The following is an 18,598-nucleotide window of genomic DNA, read 5'->3' on the forward strand; positions in this document are numbered from 1 at the left end:
TCATTATGATAAACTGGTGGCCAGACCAGAGAGAGCTGCACCAACCGCCCAATGGCTGCTGGAGACGATGGACGGACAGACGGATGGATGGACGGACGGATGGAAGGATGGATGGATGGATGGATGGACGGACGGATGGATGGATGGATGGATGGACGGACGGATGGATGGATGGACGGACGGATGGATGGATGGATGGATGGATGGATGGATGGACGGATGGATGGACGGATGGATAGATGGATGGATATTGCTGTTTTGGCCAATAACCAGGTGATAAAAACAACCACACTGCTGATACAGCTCCATGATTCAGTTAAATTACCCACAATCCTTTGCTGCATCACTATCACATGACCAAACTTTCCTCTCCTTTCCCACTCATAAATAAAAGCCGCAACAAGGTGAAAGTTAACATCAGTTGTTAATATCGGCTTTACGTATTGAACCAATACCGATATGTTAAAAATTGACCGATACCAATGTAAATGCTGATATATCGTGCATCTCTAATTTTTGGATTTTTTCAAAGGAAACAAACCCGGAGCCAGATCTAACCTCTATCGGATCTTTCCCAAACTCAACTGATGCATTCAGACTGTGAGAAATGTCATTGTTTGGTTCCAATGGATTCAATTAACAGGAAACAAATCAGATGTGCAGGATCAAACCTGCAATGGATTAGAAAATTGGCCATCGTTCTTTTCTGACTGATTTATTTATGCATCACAACCCAGAGAAGCTTTTTAGCTGCACGCTGACATAAAAGAAAAGTCCGTAAGCAGTTTCTGTTCGTTTTCTCCTTCAGGAAGACGATGCCAAAGTGACACAACCAGAGAAACCATCTCTAAAAATGTGACGCAGAACAACAGACAGAAGGTGACACGCAGCTTTTAGCAGTAATATAAATCTGAGGGAGGAAAGTAAATCGTGGATATTCCTGTAAAATGTGTCTCTGAAACGTTCTTCATGAACCCGGCTACAGAAAGGTCCGGTAAGCTCTTAAGCCCTTTCTCTAATGCTGCTCAGCTCTCTGCTCACCGTTTCTTACTTTCCCAGCTGAATCAGCTACCGCAGTTTACAACTGCAACCCACTAATGAGAGTAAATATATCGGCTGGAGGCTCGGTGACTTGCTCAGAGGCACCCTGGCCGGCCTGTTCAACACACAGACCACTGTCCCACTTCCCTGACCTTTGAGCTCCAGTTGCACACAAACCATTTCAGATATGGTGCAGCACATCAGTGAGGCGTTGTGACAAATATAGGTTATCTAATAGCAGCCTGCCTCATTTTATACCAATCATGCACGGTTGGGACGGCCTCAGCAGAGCCCGGAGCTGCTCATGACTGTCTGCTGTGTTTCTAGGTGAAACGGACGCCGCGCTCGGCTGGCCGACGCGTCGGGACGACGAGTTCTCCGATCCTGCAGTAGTCCAGACAAAAGGCCTCCAACAGGACATGTTGGTCTTTTTCTGAGAGCTCACAGCTGTACATGTGCTCACAAGCAATCACACACACCCACTGTATGACTTCCTTTTTATTCTGTCTCACACACACACACACACACACACACGCACACGCACACACACACACCCACACACACACACGGCCTCATGACGAGCCGCGGGCAAAACAGTAAGTCTGTTCCCAAAGCTCTGCAACAGCAAACATGTTTGTTGCAACTTTCATGTTGACGTTCTAGTGCCGACTGTAAAAAATACTTACTTAGACTCTTAGCATTAAAATAAATACAGTTAAAGCATTTCATCTTCTGCTTTCCAGCCTCTTGTAAACATAAATATGTTCTGACACAAGCTTCAAAACTGGAAAGACAAGAAAACATTTCATTCAAGTATGGCGGACGATACATTTTTTGTTTTACTTTTGCTGAATAATAATAAAAACATGAAATATCCATCTAGTTAAAAACGCAAAGAACAGTTGCACCACATTGTGTTTATTATTAGAAAGCAAGAACTTATAAATCCAAGCGTGCAATAAAGCTATCTGCTGGAGAATCCTGTAGCTTTAGACCTTCAGATGCCCCCATAGACATTTGTGCCGTGACAGTCCAGCCAGTTTTCAGAGCCAACATCAGCTGTCTGGACCGCAGTCACGCAACAGGACCCCCATTAGTGATCCCTGTTTTTATAGACGTAACAACAACTCTTCATCATATCTACCAACACACACAGAGAAATCGATTCCAGCGCAGCTCAGAGAGGGGAGAAAGCGCCGCAGTGTGAGCTGCTGGCTCTGAAAGCGGCAGCAGAACACGACTAAAGGTTGCGGTTTGGACCCGGGATGGAGATGAAACCCATAAATCAGTTTGTTGTTGGTGAAAGGAAGCAGCTCAGGCCTGGGCGAAGTCAGAAAATAGCATTTTTACACAGATTTATTTTTAAAAGAACAGCTTAAAAATTTGGGTGCATCATCGCTGCAACCATTAAAAGAAAGTCATGCATGAACAAAAACCGGATTCCTGAAAGTAGTAAAAATACAAAGCAAGAAAAAAACCCCCGCATATTTTCAAATAAATAAAATAAACAGAAAAATATGTTGATGCCTTAACACAAATGCAGGTTTTTAACTGAGGTTGTAAACAACAAAACTAGAAATAAAAATGATGAAAACTCACAGAAAACCACCCTCACTGACCCTAACAGAATAAAATATAACATTTGTTTAGCAAGACAAATAAAAGCCAACAAGATTTAGAGAGTCAACAAATAAAACTACAAGTGTCAAAGATTGATCTTATTTCCTCTGTCAAGAAATTATTTTAAAAGATTTAACTAAAATGGCACAAATTAACGGCAATTAAAGCTTTTAATCTGTTCAGAATTTTTCCAAATGTCAGATTGTCAACATACTGGCTAATGATTTAGTGATGATTTTTATTTTTAGCAATCTAAATTTTCTGATTACAAAGTTGATATTCAAACTTTCACTGCTGCTCAAAACCAGAGCAAACAAAGCAGAAAGTCCAACTTAACCCACATGCAGCCGTGACATTTAGTCCTGCATCCGGTTTCTGGTTTTAGAGGAAAGAAATCATCTTTTATTTTGCTACAAGTGAGAAAGCAACACAAATTCTCCACCATAACAGAACAACAGGGTTTAAAATTCAGTGTTTGAATTTTAGCTCTGATATCCAGTCACTTTGAATAAAACTCATATTTTGCTTTATCCTCAAGTCATAATGAAGCAATTTCCATCGATCAATTAAGTATTGGTTATCAGCCTTAACAGCAATATTAATATCAGATATCGATATCGGCCCAACGTTTCTTATCGGTCCCATCTTAATTCCAACCAATCTAACATTGAGTAATTGGTTTAGAAATATATTTTCAGTCATTATAATGATGATAAACACTAAATTAAAACTGAATTTGGAGGCAGTAAATATTTCAGACAGCTACACAAACGATACACAAATTAACATCTGATATCAGGTTATGGATAGATTCTGAACCAAACGTGCCAAAAATGAGTATTTTTAATACATCGGTTTCGGTTCCAAAAGTAAAACTGGGCCGATATTAAAAATAATTGTTTCATTCTTTTCTTGGTTTGGTGATTTGGGAGGAGATTGGTAATTTGTTTGGAGATGATCGGTAAATATCAGTTACCAGCCATAAAATCACCATCAGTATCGGAAACCGATGTAAATTTTGACATCAGTGCTTCTTAATCTCCAACAGTCAGACTGATCTGGTTGGATCTGGTTGTGGTGGAGAATCCAACAATGTGTAAATATGGTGCACCATAACGTCCAACAGTCAGTCTCACAATCCAGAGACAATCCTTTAACTTCAGTACTGGCCAGACTGAGCAGTGAAGGGTTTGAAGATTAAGCTCCAGACAGAACAAGCATTCAGACTGTGTGGGTTGTTGTGAAAAAGCTAGCTGCTATTTCATGATGAATACGACTGAGTCATAACTCGGGCAACAACGTTTGCAAAAATACCTCTGACTGAAGACGAGCGCTAGCTCCAACTCATTCCGCCACGGAAACCGCAAAACCCTTCACTTCCAGGTACAAAAACGCAAAAATTCAGCCATACATAAACACACACGGAACCAAATGGGGAAAACTGTGTGGAAGGAAAATTTTTTTTAGAAGCAATAACTTGAAGTGCCTTCCACATGGTCCCCCACCGATGCTCTGGTCCTTTCCCTGCAAAACAGGCCCCAAGCATCACCCTCCCACCGCCGTGTTTAACAGGACAGCCCAACACCTGATCAATTATTCTCATTCAGCCTTTTCCAAATAGGCCACTTTTTTGGTCTAAAGAAGAGAAACAGGCCCACAGCATCACAGATTCTCCACCGTACCCAAGCAGGACTGAAACCATCAATCATGATGAATCAACTACTGAAATATACTAAAGTTGGTGACTGATTGATTACTAAATTAGTTTCCATAACTGATTAATCATGATTAATCATTCCAGCTGTAATCATGATAAGGAAGCAGGAAGGGTGTTCGTAGTTTTAACTTAGTTTTATTTCCATTTTGTCTTCACCTTTGCTTTGTTTCTGTTGTGTTTTCAGCCAACTTAAATGTAAATAATTTCAGTACTTGGTAAAGTCTAAAACTGACACGGGGCGCTCTTCCCGCTTCGCTAACTCCACAGCTCTTAAGAACCTAATCTAATCGAAACCCTACATTTAGTTAGCTTAACGAGGCAGAAATGTATTTTTATCAGTGCGTCGTGTTAAATGCTTATTGAGCAGGACTGTTTCCCTCCGTCAGCCTCCATGTCTCCCTGTAGGCCCGATTCTGATGAATCAGCTGAAAAACAGCCAACCCTGAGGCCTTCTGTTCAAAAAAGGCAGACATCAGTAAACGTACCGATCAAATGGATTAACGAGGACCAGCCCCTTGTTGCCATGGTGACGTTACACAGAGAAAACTGCCTATCTTATCGGTTAAAATCCTCATTTTCTGCATTCTTTAGTCAAAACTGAGTGAAAACCTTCAACAAAAGGAAGAAAAAAACGATTCGTTTCCAACTTTACAGATAGAAAAATTATGTAGCTACTTCTGGTTACTTTCAGCTTGGGTGTGGTTTAACAGCAAAGGTTCAGTCCAGCTGCAACAGGTTTATGTAAGTATTAAAATACCTCTCTTCATCTGCTTCATTTCTGAGTGTTAATGGAGCCTGGTGTGGGCTGAAGCCAATAAACACCCTGGTGTAAAAACCCAGACGGACAGATTGACAGACTGGGAAATGTAGCTCCTTCCCCAACTTCTCTTAAACAGAAAACAAACTGTAATAAAAGGAATAAACCAAAATTATAAATGGTGATGACATACGCCCAGAATATCCTTCACAAATAGGAGAGGAAGCGTTCTGTACTCTGCCAGCTGCAGGCCTGGGATTCAGCAGGAACAAGGCCTTTTGTTAAAAATTCAAATTCAAACTATTTTAGGCCAGAGTGTCCCTGAGCTGGAGGCGGGGGACACTTTCAACAGACTCCTCAAAATAAGCAACAGTTTCACTTAAATAAACATTTTTGATGCTAAATTATTCAATGAACAGATGCATAGATTTGTTGTTTTTAATATCTGCAATGCTTGTTGTGACCTCTTGTTTGTCTTATCGGTGCCTCTGGTGTTTTAGGGTGACTCTAGTTTCTACTTTCTGATCCCAGTTTGTGTCGTCTTGTTTGCAGGAGGACGCAGCGCGCTAGCCTGACGAAGCACATTTAGCAGAGCTGCCGGTTCAACACGATGGGTGGGGAGGAGCTGGGTGGGCTCGCATCAAATGGATTAATTATTGATCAGCTGAGAGAGGAGGTTAAAAGTCTGCAATGTTTCTGTTTTTTTTGGGGGGGTTAAACAAATTGATGATTAAATCATGCGTTTTACTTTCCCGGCCAGCCTGTTACCCTGTTTAGGAATCGGTTCACGACTCGCCTCTGATCAAATCAAACCGTCCTTAATGAGCCGGAGATTAGCAGCTGCTCTTTACACACGGCAACATCACAAAGACCCGGATGACAGGGCCGCATCCAGGGAGCTCCTAAAGGGGCCCACTGACCGTCCAAACACAAACATCAAATGTACATGCTAGCTCACTATTAGCGCCATAAAGGTCACTCAGATTTGGTTCTTCCTATTGTAAAACTAATTTGCTTTTATAAAAATACACATATATAAGTTGGTATGTAACTACCCAATTGCAATGACGAGAATTTCCAAAAATAAAGTAAAACGTTGTGCTTAATTTTACCTGAAAATAAGTTTATTTATTCTTTTTAATCAACCAAAAAGTTTCCTAGTTTATGCTTTCAACCAAAAATCAACAGATTTTATGCTTCGACAGATTTAATAAAAAATAAAAAAGGTAATTTCAGAAGTTAAATATGCAATATAAAAAATATTTTTGTTTCAATGTTTAATATTGTCTGCAATGATTTTCTTTTTTTTCCTCCCCTCCAGGAGGTTTTTTGTGAGCTCTAGTGTCCCTTATTTGAAAGTAGGCTGACAGGAAAGGTGGAAGGAGAGGAGAGACATGCGGTAAATGTTGACGGGTCCGGGAATCGAACCCACGACAGCCGCGTTGAGGACTCAAGGACTCCAAATGTGGGTGGCGCTATCCCCTACGCCGCCGCAGCACACCGGTCTGCAATGATTTCCGATGGGGAAAAATGTCCCCATTCAGTCCAGCCACCTGAATTTACTTTGCTTCATAATCTTCTCAACCTTTCATTTTCTTATCCACACTTTATCCTTCCACTAAACTTTCCATTAATATCTTTGGATTGTTTGCAAAAGTGTTGCGTTTTTAAAAATAGAAACGAAATGACAACAAATCACCTACAGTAGATGCAACATTTGCTACTCTGAAAGAGTTTCATTTAGCTAGACCAAGGGTGTTCAACATGAGGGCCGGGGGCCATTAGTGGCCCCTGGACTGATTTTGCACGGTCACTGGTCTGGAATTCAAGAATAACTTAAATAAATTAAGACAAAAATAAATTTTTATAAAATCTGCTCAACAAAATGTTAAATGCAACACAAAAGGATCCTATAGGAACAAATCTACTTATTGACTTATTCTCTAAAGACACCTTGTTGCGTCAAAGTCTACTTTTATTTCAGTATTAGAACTTGGCTAAACACAGCCAGTGTTTTCAAATGAAGACTGACCTAGATCCTGTTTTTATCGCTGAGAATAGACTAAATACTTTTTCTAAATAATAAGCAAACTGGTTGCCTTTCAATTAACAAGGAAAACATGCAAAAACCGTTTTGAATCTACGGTCTCATTCCTACAAAAATATCTGTTTACTTTGTTTAGTTAAGTTAGTTAATGCTTTGTTTATTGTTGAGTAGGTAAAAATATAATGAAAAAAATTTATTTTTGGTCACTTTAGTTTGTAGAAATAATATTTTTTGGCCTGCGAGTATTTTTGAACTGAGGATTTTGGCCCACAAACAGTAAGAAAAACTATTCTATTTGTCTCATGAAGTATAATTTCAGAGAAACTGAATTTTGGGTTTTCATTAGCAGAAAATTTTAAATGAATAAAACTAAGTAGCAAACGATTAGGTCTTCAGATATGATCAAAATGGCCATTCAGGGCTGTGGTCAGAAAAACGGAAGCTAACATCTCTGCAGATCCCACACATGCTGGACATGAACAATTTTGACTTTTAGCCTCTCTGCAGATCCCACACATGCTGGACATGACTTTTACCGTTGCATGGGGTGGTGATATCGGCCTGTACTTAGTGGTAATCATACCCAGACTGTCTGTGCTTTTAAATTTACTTACATGGTCCTGGTTCCGCTCGTTCCCAGGCAGTGCCGTCCGTAAAGACATTGTTCTTCCCTGAGCGAGTCCTCCAGGCAATAAATAAAAATAACTGGGAAATCAGTTTTTCCTTTTGTTCACACTTTGTTCCAAACGAAACCAAAAAAGGTCCAGGGTTAGGAGAAGTAGGAGAAAGCCTTTACAATCCTCATTTCTTACAGTCCGTGAAGGCAGCCCAGGTCACCCAGACGGTGATCCAGATTAAGGTGATCCGTTAAAAACAAACCGGTAACCTCCACCTCATGATGTCTCCAGCAGAAATACCCCTCCTCTAGATTAGCTCCCCACCCACCCCCCACCCTAAACCCCCACCTCACAACCTCTACCGGATCATCTCCCTAGAACCGGGCCGGACCTTTAAAACAAACCCAGATCATCGGTTTCCATTCAGCTGCATCATCCCGGGGTGACGAAAACGAGCACAACATCCAGGAGGAACCGGGGGCTGATTCTGGGGGAAAACCGGGAGTTTATGCCTCCTGTTAGCCGGCTAACGTGGCAAAAATCACGGATCCGATTAATTAAAGAGAACCAGAACCGGCTGAGGGTGCGTTTGTGGATGCCGGAAGAAAGCCTCGGCCTCGGGATGTAAATCAATGACCAACTGCGGGTGTGTGAAAGGAAAGCGGCCGCCTGATTCAGTCCGTCCCCCCGGCTCTTCTCCTCGGTCCAGTCCGCCCTTTACCTCCTCTCATTGTCGCGGTGGAAAGGAAACTCACCGGAGCCGGTTCTCTACGTGTCAAGAACGAAATAATTTGTGTTTCTCAGAGGTTAGAAGATTTTTTTTATTTTAAAAAAGGAGGAGAGAAAACGGAACCTCGCTGCGTTCAGCCTCGGTGACAATAAGGGAGGGAGGGACGTCAGCAAGAACAGGCTGGGCTGCTGCCTTCAGGTGCTGCGCAAGAAAATCAGAAAGACTGTGTTCAAGACTGATGCTGCGTTCCTTTATGCTCGTACGTCCGAGTTTCCGACTTCAAAAACTGAAATAGAAACCGCAGTGCTGCGTTAGATTTATTCTGAAAGTCACAACTCGATTGAGGGAAGATAATTTGTCTTATTGGCCCAAACATTAACAGAACATGTTAAAAAATTAATTTAAAAACTAGCATGCAGAGTCAATGCCATAGCTATGTACTTTCTGAGGTGTATGCCAACACATTAGCAGCTGTAACTACAGCACCACAGTTGCAAGACAACAGTGATCTGCTATTTAAAAAAAAAACAAACAAAAAAAACTTTTAATTTAATGACCAATAAGTGTTTTATTCAAAAAATACACACATGTCCATCCTGATCGTATTAGCATCTTATTTGCTGTCCTCCATTTTAAACATGCGTTGTTTAATTCCGACTCTGGAACAAGTCATCTGGAAACTGATGAAAGAAGAAACAAAGTGACTGACCATTTTACTAGTAACTTAAGGTAACCTGAATATTTAGTATTCTAGTATTTTAAATACCAAAATGAATAAAAACGTACAAATAAATAAATAGCGAAGAAATATGGAGCTACACTAGGGCCATAACTTACAGTGAATAGGTAAAATTCATGAATACTTGAGACTCCCTCTAAAAACGCTTATTTTAGTTGTTCAAACATCAAATATACCTTAATATGCACTAATAGACAGTGGAAACCATCTTAGCTCTCTAAGCTACTTTTACGTTAGAATATTTGGTATGTGCTACACAAGAAGAAGCAAATTATGAATAATTTGGAGCTACATCTCTCCAAAATGAAATTCAGTGAATAACAATGGAGGAAAAGGTAGCGGGGTAGTAGGAAGCCATTTTGTACTTCTATGCTGATGTTTGATAAATATTGGTTATTAGCTATAATAGCAATGTTAATATCAAATATCAGCATTGTCAGATATCGGTACTGGCCCAGCTTTTCACATCGGTGCGTCCCTAATTAATTATGCATATTGTAAATCCAAGCAAGTTTTAGGTTTGGAATTAAAGTTTTATCACCATATTTTGCAATATTGTAATAATAACAACAATAAAAGTGAACCTGAGAGCTATTTATCGCTAACTATAGCTGCAGACCAGAGCAATAATAGAACCACAAATACAAATACTGCTCTTGATTTGCAATACGCTCCTTTAGTCAGATAAAGAAGTGATATTTCAATCATTTAACTATAGCAGCATCTAATACTTCTGTTAAACAACAAAACAATGGAGAAAATAGTAAAACTAACAGATTTGGGGTTTTTAAACGTCATTAATTGGAATTTATTGTGACAACAATAATTTAAAAAAATTCCCATCATGATAAACAATATATAGCAATAAATGATAAACGATATAATAAATGCTCATCCGACACACTTTGAAGCAATTTATGCTACTGGGAAGTGGAAAAGATATGCTCAAAGAGGTAAAAAAAAAAATAAACATTTGAAACTATTTCCACAACATGGAGCCTAAAACATAAACTCTACCAATTCCAGTAATAATCAAAGGTAAATATCAAGAAAATTAAGTGAAAAGTTTCAAAATCCGCGGTGGGTAGACTAACCAAAAATTATACTCAAGTAAGAATAAAAAAGTATTTGGTAAAAAATTTACTGAAGAACTGAGTAACAGCTCAAATGATCAATTATTTCATGATTAAAAATTACATCATCAAACAAATTAAAATATAAAATCAAATGCAAATTCTGGTATTTTAAGGATCAAAATGACAATAATTTATACAAGTAACAAATAATAACAAAATCAGGCAAAATAACCTTTTTTTTACAAATCAGTTTCTCTCAATTATAAAACTAATCAAACCTTAACAGAAACAGCAGGTGTGTGTCTGTTTATGGTGGATTTCTGCTTAAAATATGTTTGTTTTTCATTCAGTGAGTAGAAGATTTTACTCAAGTAAGAGAAGAAATACTTCATAATAAAATTACTGAAGCAAAAGAAAAAAGTACAGCGTAATAAAAATACTCCTGAAAGACAATTTTTCAAAAGAGTTACTAAATTAGATGTAATTGAGTAAATGTAACTGGTTACTAATCAAATTTTACAATATTTACAATTAATTCAAACTTTATGCACCTACTTTCTATTTAAAAAAATAGTCAAAATCATGTTATATAATAGGAAAGAGAGTAGTTTATTAAACCAATAAAGAAGATAAATAACATTCATGCTACTAACCTCTAACTAGGACTTAACGCCTGATTTGATCATTTATTCTGAGATAAAATAAATAATTACAAGGAAAAGTTCAAGCTTGTGTGATTGGATTGAGTTTATTTACCTGGACTGATCTGAACCTGGAGCGAATCCAGGGCCTCATCCTGGTTCTTCCCCGGAGTCCCGCAGACTGAGGCGGAAACACGCAGCGGCGCGGCGCTGAATCGATCAGCTGATCAGTCTGAACACAGAGGACGTCACAGCGCGGCCGGTCGATACGTGTTAATGGAGGACAGGCTGGGGTCTGTTTCTGTTGCTCTACATCCAGGGTGAATGTGTGAGAGAACACAAAAACATCAACAACCAAATATCTAATGTTTAGTAGCAAGAAAATAATGACAAAGTACTCAAATGGAACGAGTGAACGGGGTGATACGTCACTACAAACTGTATGGAAGACGATCAGGGCCACAAAGATAAATAATGAGGAATCTGATTTTAGTTCCAGAATTCAGTTGTTTTTTTCCTCGGAATTTTGACTTTTTATATCAAAACTTTTTAGTTTTACTTTGATCTCAGACTTTTCACCTTAATGTCAGAATTTGGATTTTCTTTTCCACAGAACTCAGTTTTTCCCCAGAATTCTGACTGGGGGGGAAAAAATATTTTTTTTGTCCCACACAATTCTGACTAATCTCAGAATTTTGACTTCCATGTCAAAATTTGGACTCCTTTTCTCAGAATTCGTATTTAATCTCAGAATTTTGAACTTTTTTTTCAGAATTTCTGACATTTTTTTAATTGCTTCTCTGGTTGTTTTGTTCCATTCTACAATAAAGCAACCAGTGTTTTTATTTATTAGATTTTTTTATTTTTGTCTAAGACAAGACTACCAACCCTGTTCATCTCCTACATTAGCGGTGATAATGAGCGCTGCCCCTGCCAATCCCTCTGATGACGCCCTGACCTGTAATCTGGGATTACGGCTCACCGTCAGGACAGCTGCTGATGTCATTCATAGGGATTTTAAAATAAGTGCACAGCAAACTGAAAATAGGCGGATAAAAAGTAACGATTTGTCTTGTGACACGTTCACAGCTTGTGTTTTATGAGCAAAAACAGGAAATCAATAAAAACAGAACAGCAGTGGAAGTTTGTGCTGCAGAACAGAGAGCAGCAATCCTTAATTATTCTCAGGGAAAACAATTCAAACATCTTTTATTTAATTTAAAAAAATAAGTTAATTTCCATACAAAAACAGAGGGCAAGCTGTTACTGCAAGGTCAATGACAACGTCAAAGAAACGGACTGAATCGCAGCTATTCTAAGAGCTTAGCGCCCTCTGCTGGTAAATAAGAGAATCACATCGTACAGCATCCTACTGTCGCTTATAAAATAAATGTTAAAGCAAGTCATATAATATTGCAAGTAGTAGTTATTAGGTTATTGAATATTTTAATTATCACTAGACAAATGATTTTGATGGAAAAGACAACGACTTCTGTTATATACAATCGAGCAACCAGAAGGAAAAGTCCGGTCGACATGAACTGATCCTCAGGCCGATCAGAGATATTTAAATGATTTCATTTAATCTGCAGAGAGCCTTTGTCACTAAATGTTTTTATGTGGGGTTAGGGTTAGGGTTGCTCTAAAACAGCTAGCTTTAGGGCCAGACAAAAATGTCATTATTTAAGACTGATTTTGTGCAAAAAAAATCTAATGAACATGTTTTGCGTGTTTTGTTGTTTTGTTGTTGCAGACCAGTCCGAACCTGTTAAGGAAGTATATGAGGTGAGCTTTAAGAATCAGACAGGTTCAAACTAATTTTCTTGTTCTTTTTTAATGTAATAATACAGCATTAATATATTAAAAAGTGGAAAAACTGAAAGAAAAGCCCTCAAACCTTTTGACAACAACTCAGGCGGTGACCACTAGGAGTCCCTTTTTCTCTCTTTAAAAAACATCTTCTAAGTTTTCTCTTTCACCAGATGCATCTAAAAGACACTGAAACCAAAAAAAAAAAAAAAAAAAAAAAAAAAAAGTCCCCACATTTGTTTTTGAGCCGTTAGATCAATAAACCCTCCTGTCACAACAGAAGATCACTCACTTCAAGGAAACGCTGCTTTCTAGTGAGGTAAGATTCGATTTAAATCTAAATTTACACTGAAGTGCATTAATATCTAAAATATAAAACAGTAAAAACATAAATGTTGAAACCTGCCTGCTTGTTTCTTTTCTACTTTATGTCCAACATGAGTAACAAATAGCGTGTTATGAGGTTATAAAAGAAGGACCATGTTTGAATTTAAATGTGTTTATGTGTTTTGCTGCAGCTGATGATGCTAGCAGCGCTAACTCTGGCCTCTCTGGGCCTCTTGGCGCGGGCGTCGGACCTCTGCCCGCCCGCCTGCCGCTGCTTCGACAGCCTGACCACGGCTGACTGCCGGGACAAAGGCCTGACCCAGATACCGCCGCTGCCAGTCGGAACGCTGAAGCTCTTCATCTTGAACAACAAGATCGAGGAAATACCCGAGAACGGGCTGAATGGGCTGCAGGTACGCAGCTGCATGCTGCAGTTTGCTGGTGCATGCAACGCGCTGTGGGTTGTTGGTTAAACGCTGCTGCTGCTGCGGCCTCTAAACCGGCATAGAAAGCATAAACGCTGACACACATACAGTCTTCCTTTCTCAATTCAGTTTATCTACACACCAACAACTCTAAATAAATGTCATTTCAAGACAATTAATAAAAAAAGTAATTTCAATTAAATTAAAGATACATTTTCTTGGACAGGGGTGTCCAAAGTGAGGCCAGGGGGCCATTTGTGGCCCGCAGAGTGGTTCTGTGTGGCCCCTAGACACAATTCAGGAATGGATGAATGAGACTTTCAATGACACATTTAAATCTTATATAGAAAAATTTTGGGTGTTTGTATTTTATCAGCCCAGGTTTTTTTTGTTTTTTGTTTTTTTAGTTAGCAGGGCCACAAATCTGCTCAAAAACAGACTTAAGTCACAAATGGGCTACTTAAAGTTAAGGGTTTTCAAAGATAGTTTCATTTTTGTTGCAGGTAATAAACTAAAAATTATGTTTCGACCAACAAGTTAGGAAATTGTTCAACTTTGAAATTATTTCTATGGCATTTTAATTAAAAATACTTATTAATCTGTTGCTGACCAATTAGATTTATGTAACATTTTTAAAACGTTTGGACACCACCGCCTGCAGGAGGCTGATTTACAAAAAAAAGCACACCACACTTTTCAGATTTTTATCACCTTATTTCTTTCTGATGATAAAATCTCCTGAAACTAGAATTACCTGATTGTGTGTTGTGTGTGTTGTTGTATTTTTCTTTAATTACCAGAATAAAGTCAAAGTAATATTAAAAGAAGAAAGTGGTTTTAAAGAGAAAGAAGCTTTGAAGGCTATTCAGATCTGATGTGAGCAGATCTGACTGGTTTTCTTTGACAAAAACTCAGTTTTGATTATTTGTTTCTGTTACTGATAATAATTTGATGCTCGTGTGTAAAATGTTTATCTGCACAAGATGCTCAACATTCCTCTTTATTCTTTGTAGTAGTTCCCATAAAGTTAAGATTTTATTCTCAAATTGTGACGATTTTATGTACAATTATGACTATTCTTGTATTATTTGACAGTTATATTATTCTTGTATTTGTCGATTTATTATTGTATTATTACCATATTCTGGTAATATCACAACTTTATGATTGTGTTGTTACAGCTGTTGTTGTATTATTACCATATAACGATGTTATCACAACCTTATTCTCCTGTTATTACAAATTTATTCTCGAATTATCAACTTTATTCTTGTATTGTTACAGCTTTCCCTTTTTATTAAGATGTTCTTGTAGTGTTATGACTATTATTATAACTATTCTGGTAATATTATGACTTTAACCATATTATTATGACTTTATTTGCGTACTTTAACTATTCCCATAAAACGGCATTATCCTCAGATTTACGACTATTCTCGTATTATTACAGATTTATTCTCGTATTACTATATTGTCGCATTATAAGTATTTTACTCTTGCATTATTACTTTTTGTTGAAATATTGGATCTTTATTCTCGTCTTACTATGACTTTAGTCACATAATTATGATTATTTGAGTAATTTAACAACTTTATTCTCAGAATATTTTCACTTTACATTTGTAACTTTCCGACTTTATTCTCCTGTTATGACTTTACTGCTCCGGTGCTCTAATATCCCAGATGATAAACGTAGAACTTAGTTTTTTATTGCTGAATGCATCTCTAACCTCCTCTGTGTGACCTCCAGGTTCTGGACCTGACCCAGAACCAGCTAAGTGCCTCCCTGAACCTGGTTTGGCCCGCTATGACCAACCTGACCAAGCTGCTGCTGCGCGACAACAACCTGGCGTCTCTGCTTCCGGCCCAGTTCCTGAACTGCCCCGCCCTCGTCTTCTTGGACCTGAGCAAGAACCACATCCAGTATCTGACGCCCAGGTTCCTCTATGGCTTGGCCAATCTGAAGACGCTGCTCCTGAGCCACAACCAGATCGAGACGTTGCAGACGGAGGTTCTGGACAACGTCGTCGGCCTCACAGAGCTCCACCTGAACTTCAACAGGTTGAGGGAAATAGAGAGCGGCGTCTTCAGGAGCTCCGCCATGTTGAGAAAGTTGGATTTGTCCAACAACCGGATAGTAAAAGTGGAGGATGGGAGTTTCAGAGGAGCGGCTGGTTTGAAACATCTGGATCTGAGTGGAAACCAGCTGGTCACCATTCCAGCCGATTCCTTCTCCTCTCTGACTGCACTGGATCATCTCTATTTGACCAGCAACAACCTGACGGATCTGTCGGACAGATCGCTATCTGGCCTCAACAACCTGACTGATCTGGATCTGAGTCGGAACCAGCTCTCCTCTCTCCCAAACGACGTCTTCAAAGACCTGGCCAAGCTCAGGTTTCTGGATCTCTTCAGGAACCGACTGACAGAACTCCCGCCGGATGTTTTCAGGAGTTTGAACAACCTGTTGGATCTGCAGCTGGACAGAAACCAGATCTCAACGCTGCCGCTGGAGGTTTTTGCCACGTCGCACAAACTTCAAGACCTGCAACTGTCTCACAACCACATCCTGGAGCTCCACCCTGGTCTGTTCGCCAACATGCCGTCTCTGCAGAACCTTCAGCTGGCCCACAACGCCCTGACGCTGCTTCCGGAGGGCCTTTTCCACAAACTGCAGGCGCTCAAAGAGCTTCACCTGCAATACAACCGCATCGCTTTCCTGCACCAGTCAGTCTTTGACGGTTTACCAAAAGTAACCAGAGTGGATCTCTCCAACAACCGTATTTCATCTCTACAACCAGACCAGTTCCGGGAGCTTTCCAGGTTAAAAGACTTGAAACTGGACGGGAACCAGTTGGTTAAGCTTCCCTCAAATCTTTTCACTGCTCTTGGGAAACTTGTGACTCTGGATCTGGGCCACAATAATCTTTTGGAGTTGTCCTCAGACACCTTCAAAGGGTTGATCCACCTTAAGAACCTGATTCTGAGCTTCAACTCGCTCCACAGCGTCCACTACAACGCCTTCCAGGATCTGGGCAGCCTCCACACGCTGCTGCTGCAGAACAACAGCCTGGAGAGTTTACCCCCCGACCTCTTCCACCCGCTGCCAAAGCTCAGGGAGCTGAACCTGGACGGAAACCAGCTGGGTCGCCTCAATCCTCGCCTGTTTCAGAGGCTTAAAGACCTCCAGGAGTTGAGCCTGAAGTCCAACGGGCTCCAGTCTTTGGAGACGAAGACGCTGAAGCCTCTAAAGAAGCTTACACTCATCTACCTCTCTGATAACATGTGGAACTGTACAAGTGTTGATATTTTCTACTTGTGCAACTGGATTAAGGTGAATACAGAAAAACTAAACGATAAGCCAGTCTGCTACTTCCCGTCTGAATCAGAGTCGCCCCTCTTGTTACTGGATCACTGCGCTGCCGCTGCGCGCTGCCCGCCTTCGCTTCCTCTACAAGTGCTGAGCGTCCTGACGCCTTCTCTCATCGCTGTAGCCCACAGCTTCCTCTGAAGAGTTTCACGCTTCCTGTACGTCCTTTAGCTTTATTCGTCTGCACTCCAAGATCAAACGGCGCAGGCAAGAAGATCTGAGCAAATCCAACTAAAACTCAAAGAACGCAACGGCTACAGCCTCACAGTCCGTCACATTCAAAGGGCTTCACTTGACCGATCAACTGCAAGTGGCGGAAATTTGGGCTTCTGTCGGTAGAAAAACAGGAGAGAGTTTCACATTTGGGCCGTGCCGTGAAGGCGTAGCAGGTAGCGCGACTCGTGTTTGGAGGCCCTGAGTCCTAGACGCAGTGGTCACAGGTTCGACTCCCAGACCCGACAATATTTGCCGCATGTCTTCACCCCTTTCCTGTCAACCTACTTTCATATAAGGGACACTAGAGCCCACAAAAAAGACCCCCTGCAGGGGTAACAAAAAAAACAAAAACAAAAGTTGCACATTTGCCAGATAAAATTCTGAATTTTTTAGAATAAACTTGAAAAGTTTAATCTCTCCAAAAGTTTTCTAAGAAAAGGAAAAACTGAAATTTTCTTGAAAATTCAAGGAAAATTGCTTAAAAATAAAAAACAGAAATTGAGATGAATCTAAACCTTTAAGTTTTGTAACAAATAACTTCTGAGATTAACTTCTTTGATTTTCTTGTCAAATTTCTGAGTCTTTTCCAGGTAAACTTGTAACTTCTCCAACACAGAAATGTCCTTTCTATGGAATTCTGAGATTAATCTAAAAATTTGAGCTTTTTTCTAGTAATTTTTTGACTTTTCACATTCAGACATTTTCAGGGGCTTTTGTCCTAGAAAATTTCCACTTCTCTAGAAAATTACTGAGTATTTTTGGTTAAAATTTCTTCCTTCGTTGTCTGAACTCCAAGATCAAACAGCTGTGCAACTTTTAGTCGGATCTGAGCAAATCCAACTAAAACTCAAATGTTCCTCCATTTGTTGTTTCTTTAAAATATTAGTTTTTCTTCAATCTTATGTTCGGCAGTTTGTTTTGATTGTACATGATTTTTATTAGTAACATAAAAAGATTAGTTTGTCACTAATCATTTCTGTACCAAATAAACTTGAATGAATGAAACTTCTCTTTTTTCTCCAATCATGAATCATTTTGTCTCTGCGGATTAAAATCAGGTAAAATCAAAATTTAAGGAAATTAGTTTGAGAAAAAATGTTATGCTTTTTTTCATCATAAAAGCCATTCAATGTTTGTTGAAGGTTCTGAACTCAGATTAACACAATCAGTTTCCTCTACAAGCAGATGCAGATGGAAAAAGATTAAATTATTATTGTGAAAAGTTGTACATGTCAGACACAACTTCCCATTCCAGGAAAACTGTTTATCTACCGCTATGCTAACTAGCCTTAGCATTCACAACGGCCTCTGTGGTGGAGAAAGAGCTGTAGCTTAGCACAAAGCAAGCAAGATGGTGTGATCAGCGTGTACACATGGGTGATTGACATTACTAAGATCCTCCTCCTGTACCTTGTTCTATAGATTTCTGCTAATTATTTATTTCATCTATAAATTGCAGGACTAGA

The 18,598-nt window shown here is 39.5% G+C and overlaps 2 protein-coding genes across 4 annotated transcripts in view; one reads left to right on the forward strand and one right to left on the reverse strand.

The window, feature by feature from the left end:
* mark4b (MAP/microtubule affinity-regulating kinase 4b) overlaps positions 1–8,099 on the reverse strand; it is a 58,589-nt gene extending 50,490 nt beyond the window's left edge. For both annotated transcript variants that reach the window (XM_044120063.1, XM_044120064.1), the window contains exon 1: positions 7,797–8,099. In XM_044120063.1, coding sequence (XP_043975998.1) covers positions 7,797–7,844 — 48 coding nt within the window. In that variant the 5' untranslated portion in view covers positions 7,845–8,099. The remainder of the gene's footprint in view (positions 1–7,796) is intronic.
* Positions 8,100–13,022: 4,923 nt separating this feature from the next.
* On the forward strand, positions 13,023–18,584 carry si:dkey-182i3.11 (leucine-rich repeat-containing protein 15). 2 transcript variants are annotated; one of them, XM_044120075.1, is made up of 3 exons: positions 13,023–13,113; positions 13,313–13,534; positions 15,297–18,584. In XM_044120075.1, exons 2-3 carry the CDS (start codon positions 13,316–13,318, stop codon positions 17,055–17,057), a joined length of 1,980 nt encoding a protein of 659 aa, XP_043976010.1. In that variant the 5' UTR covers positions 13,023–13,113; positions 13,313–13,315; the 3' UTR covers positions 17,058–18,584. The 2 variants fall into 2 exon arrangements, with proteins under 2 accessions (XP_043976010.1, XP_043976009.1); XM_044120074.1 differs by lacking the exon at positions 13,023–13,113 and having other exon boundaries at positions 13,157–13,534.
* Positions 18,585–18,598: the final 14 nt, after the last annotated feature.

The sequence above is a fragment of the Gambusia affinis genome, linkage group LG06, assembly GCF_019740435.1.
Source record: "Gambusia affinis linkage group LG06, SWU_Gaff_1.0, whole genome shotgun sequence".
Classification (NCBI taxonomy): domain Eukaryota; kingdom Metazoa; phylum Chordata; class Actinopteri; order Cyprinodontiformes; family Poeciliidae; genus Gambusia; species Gambusia affinis.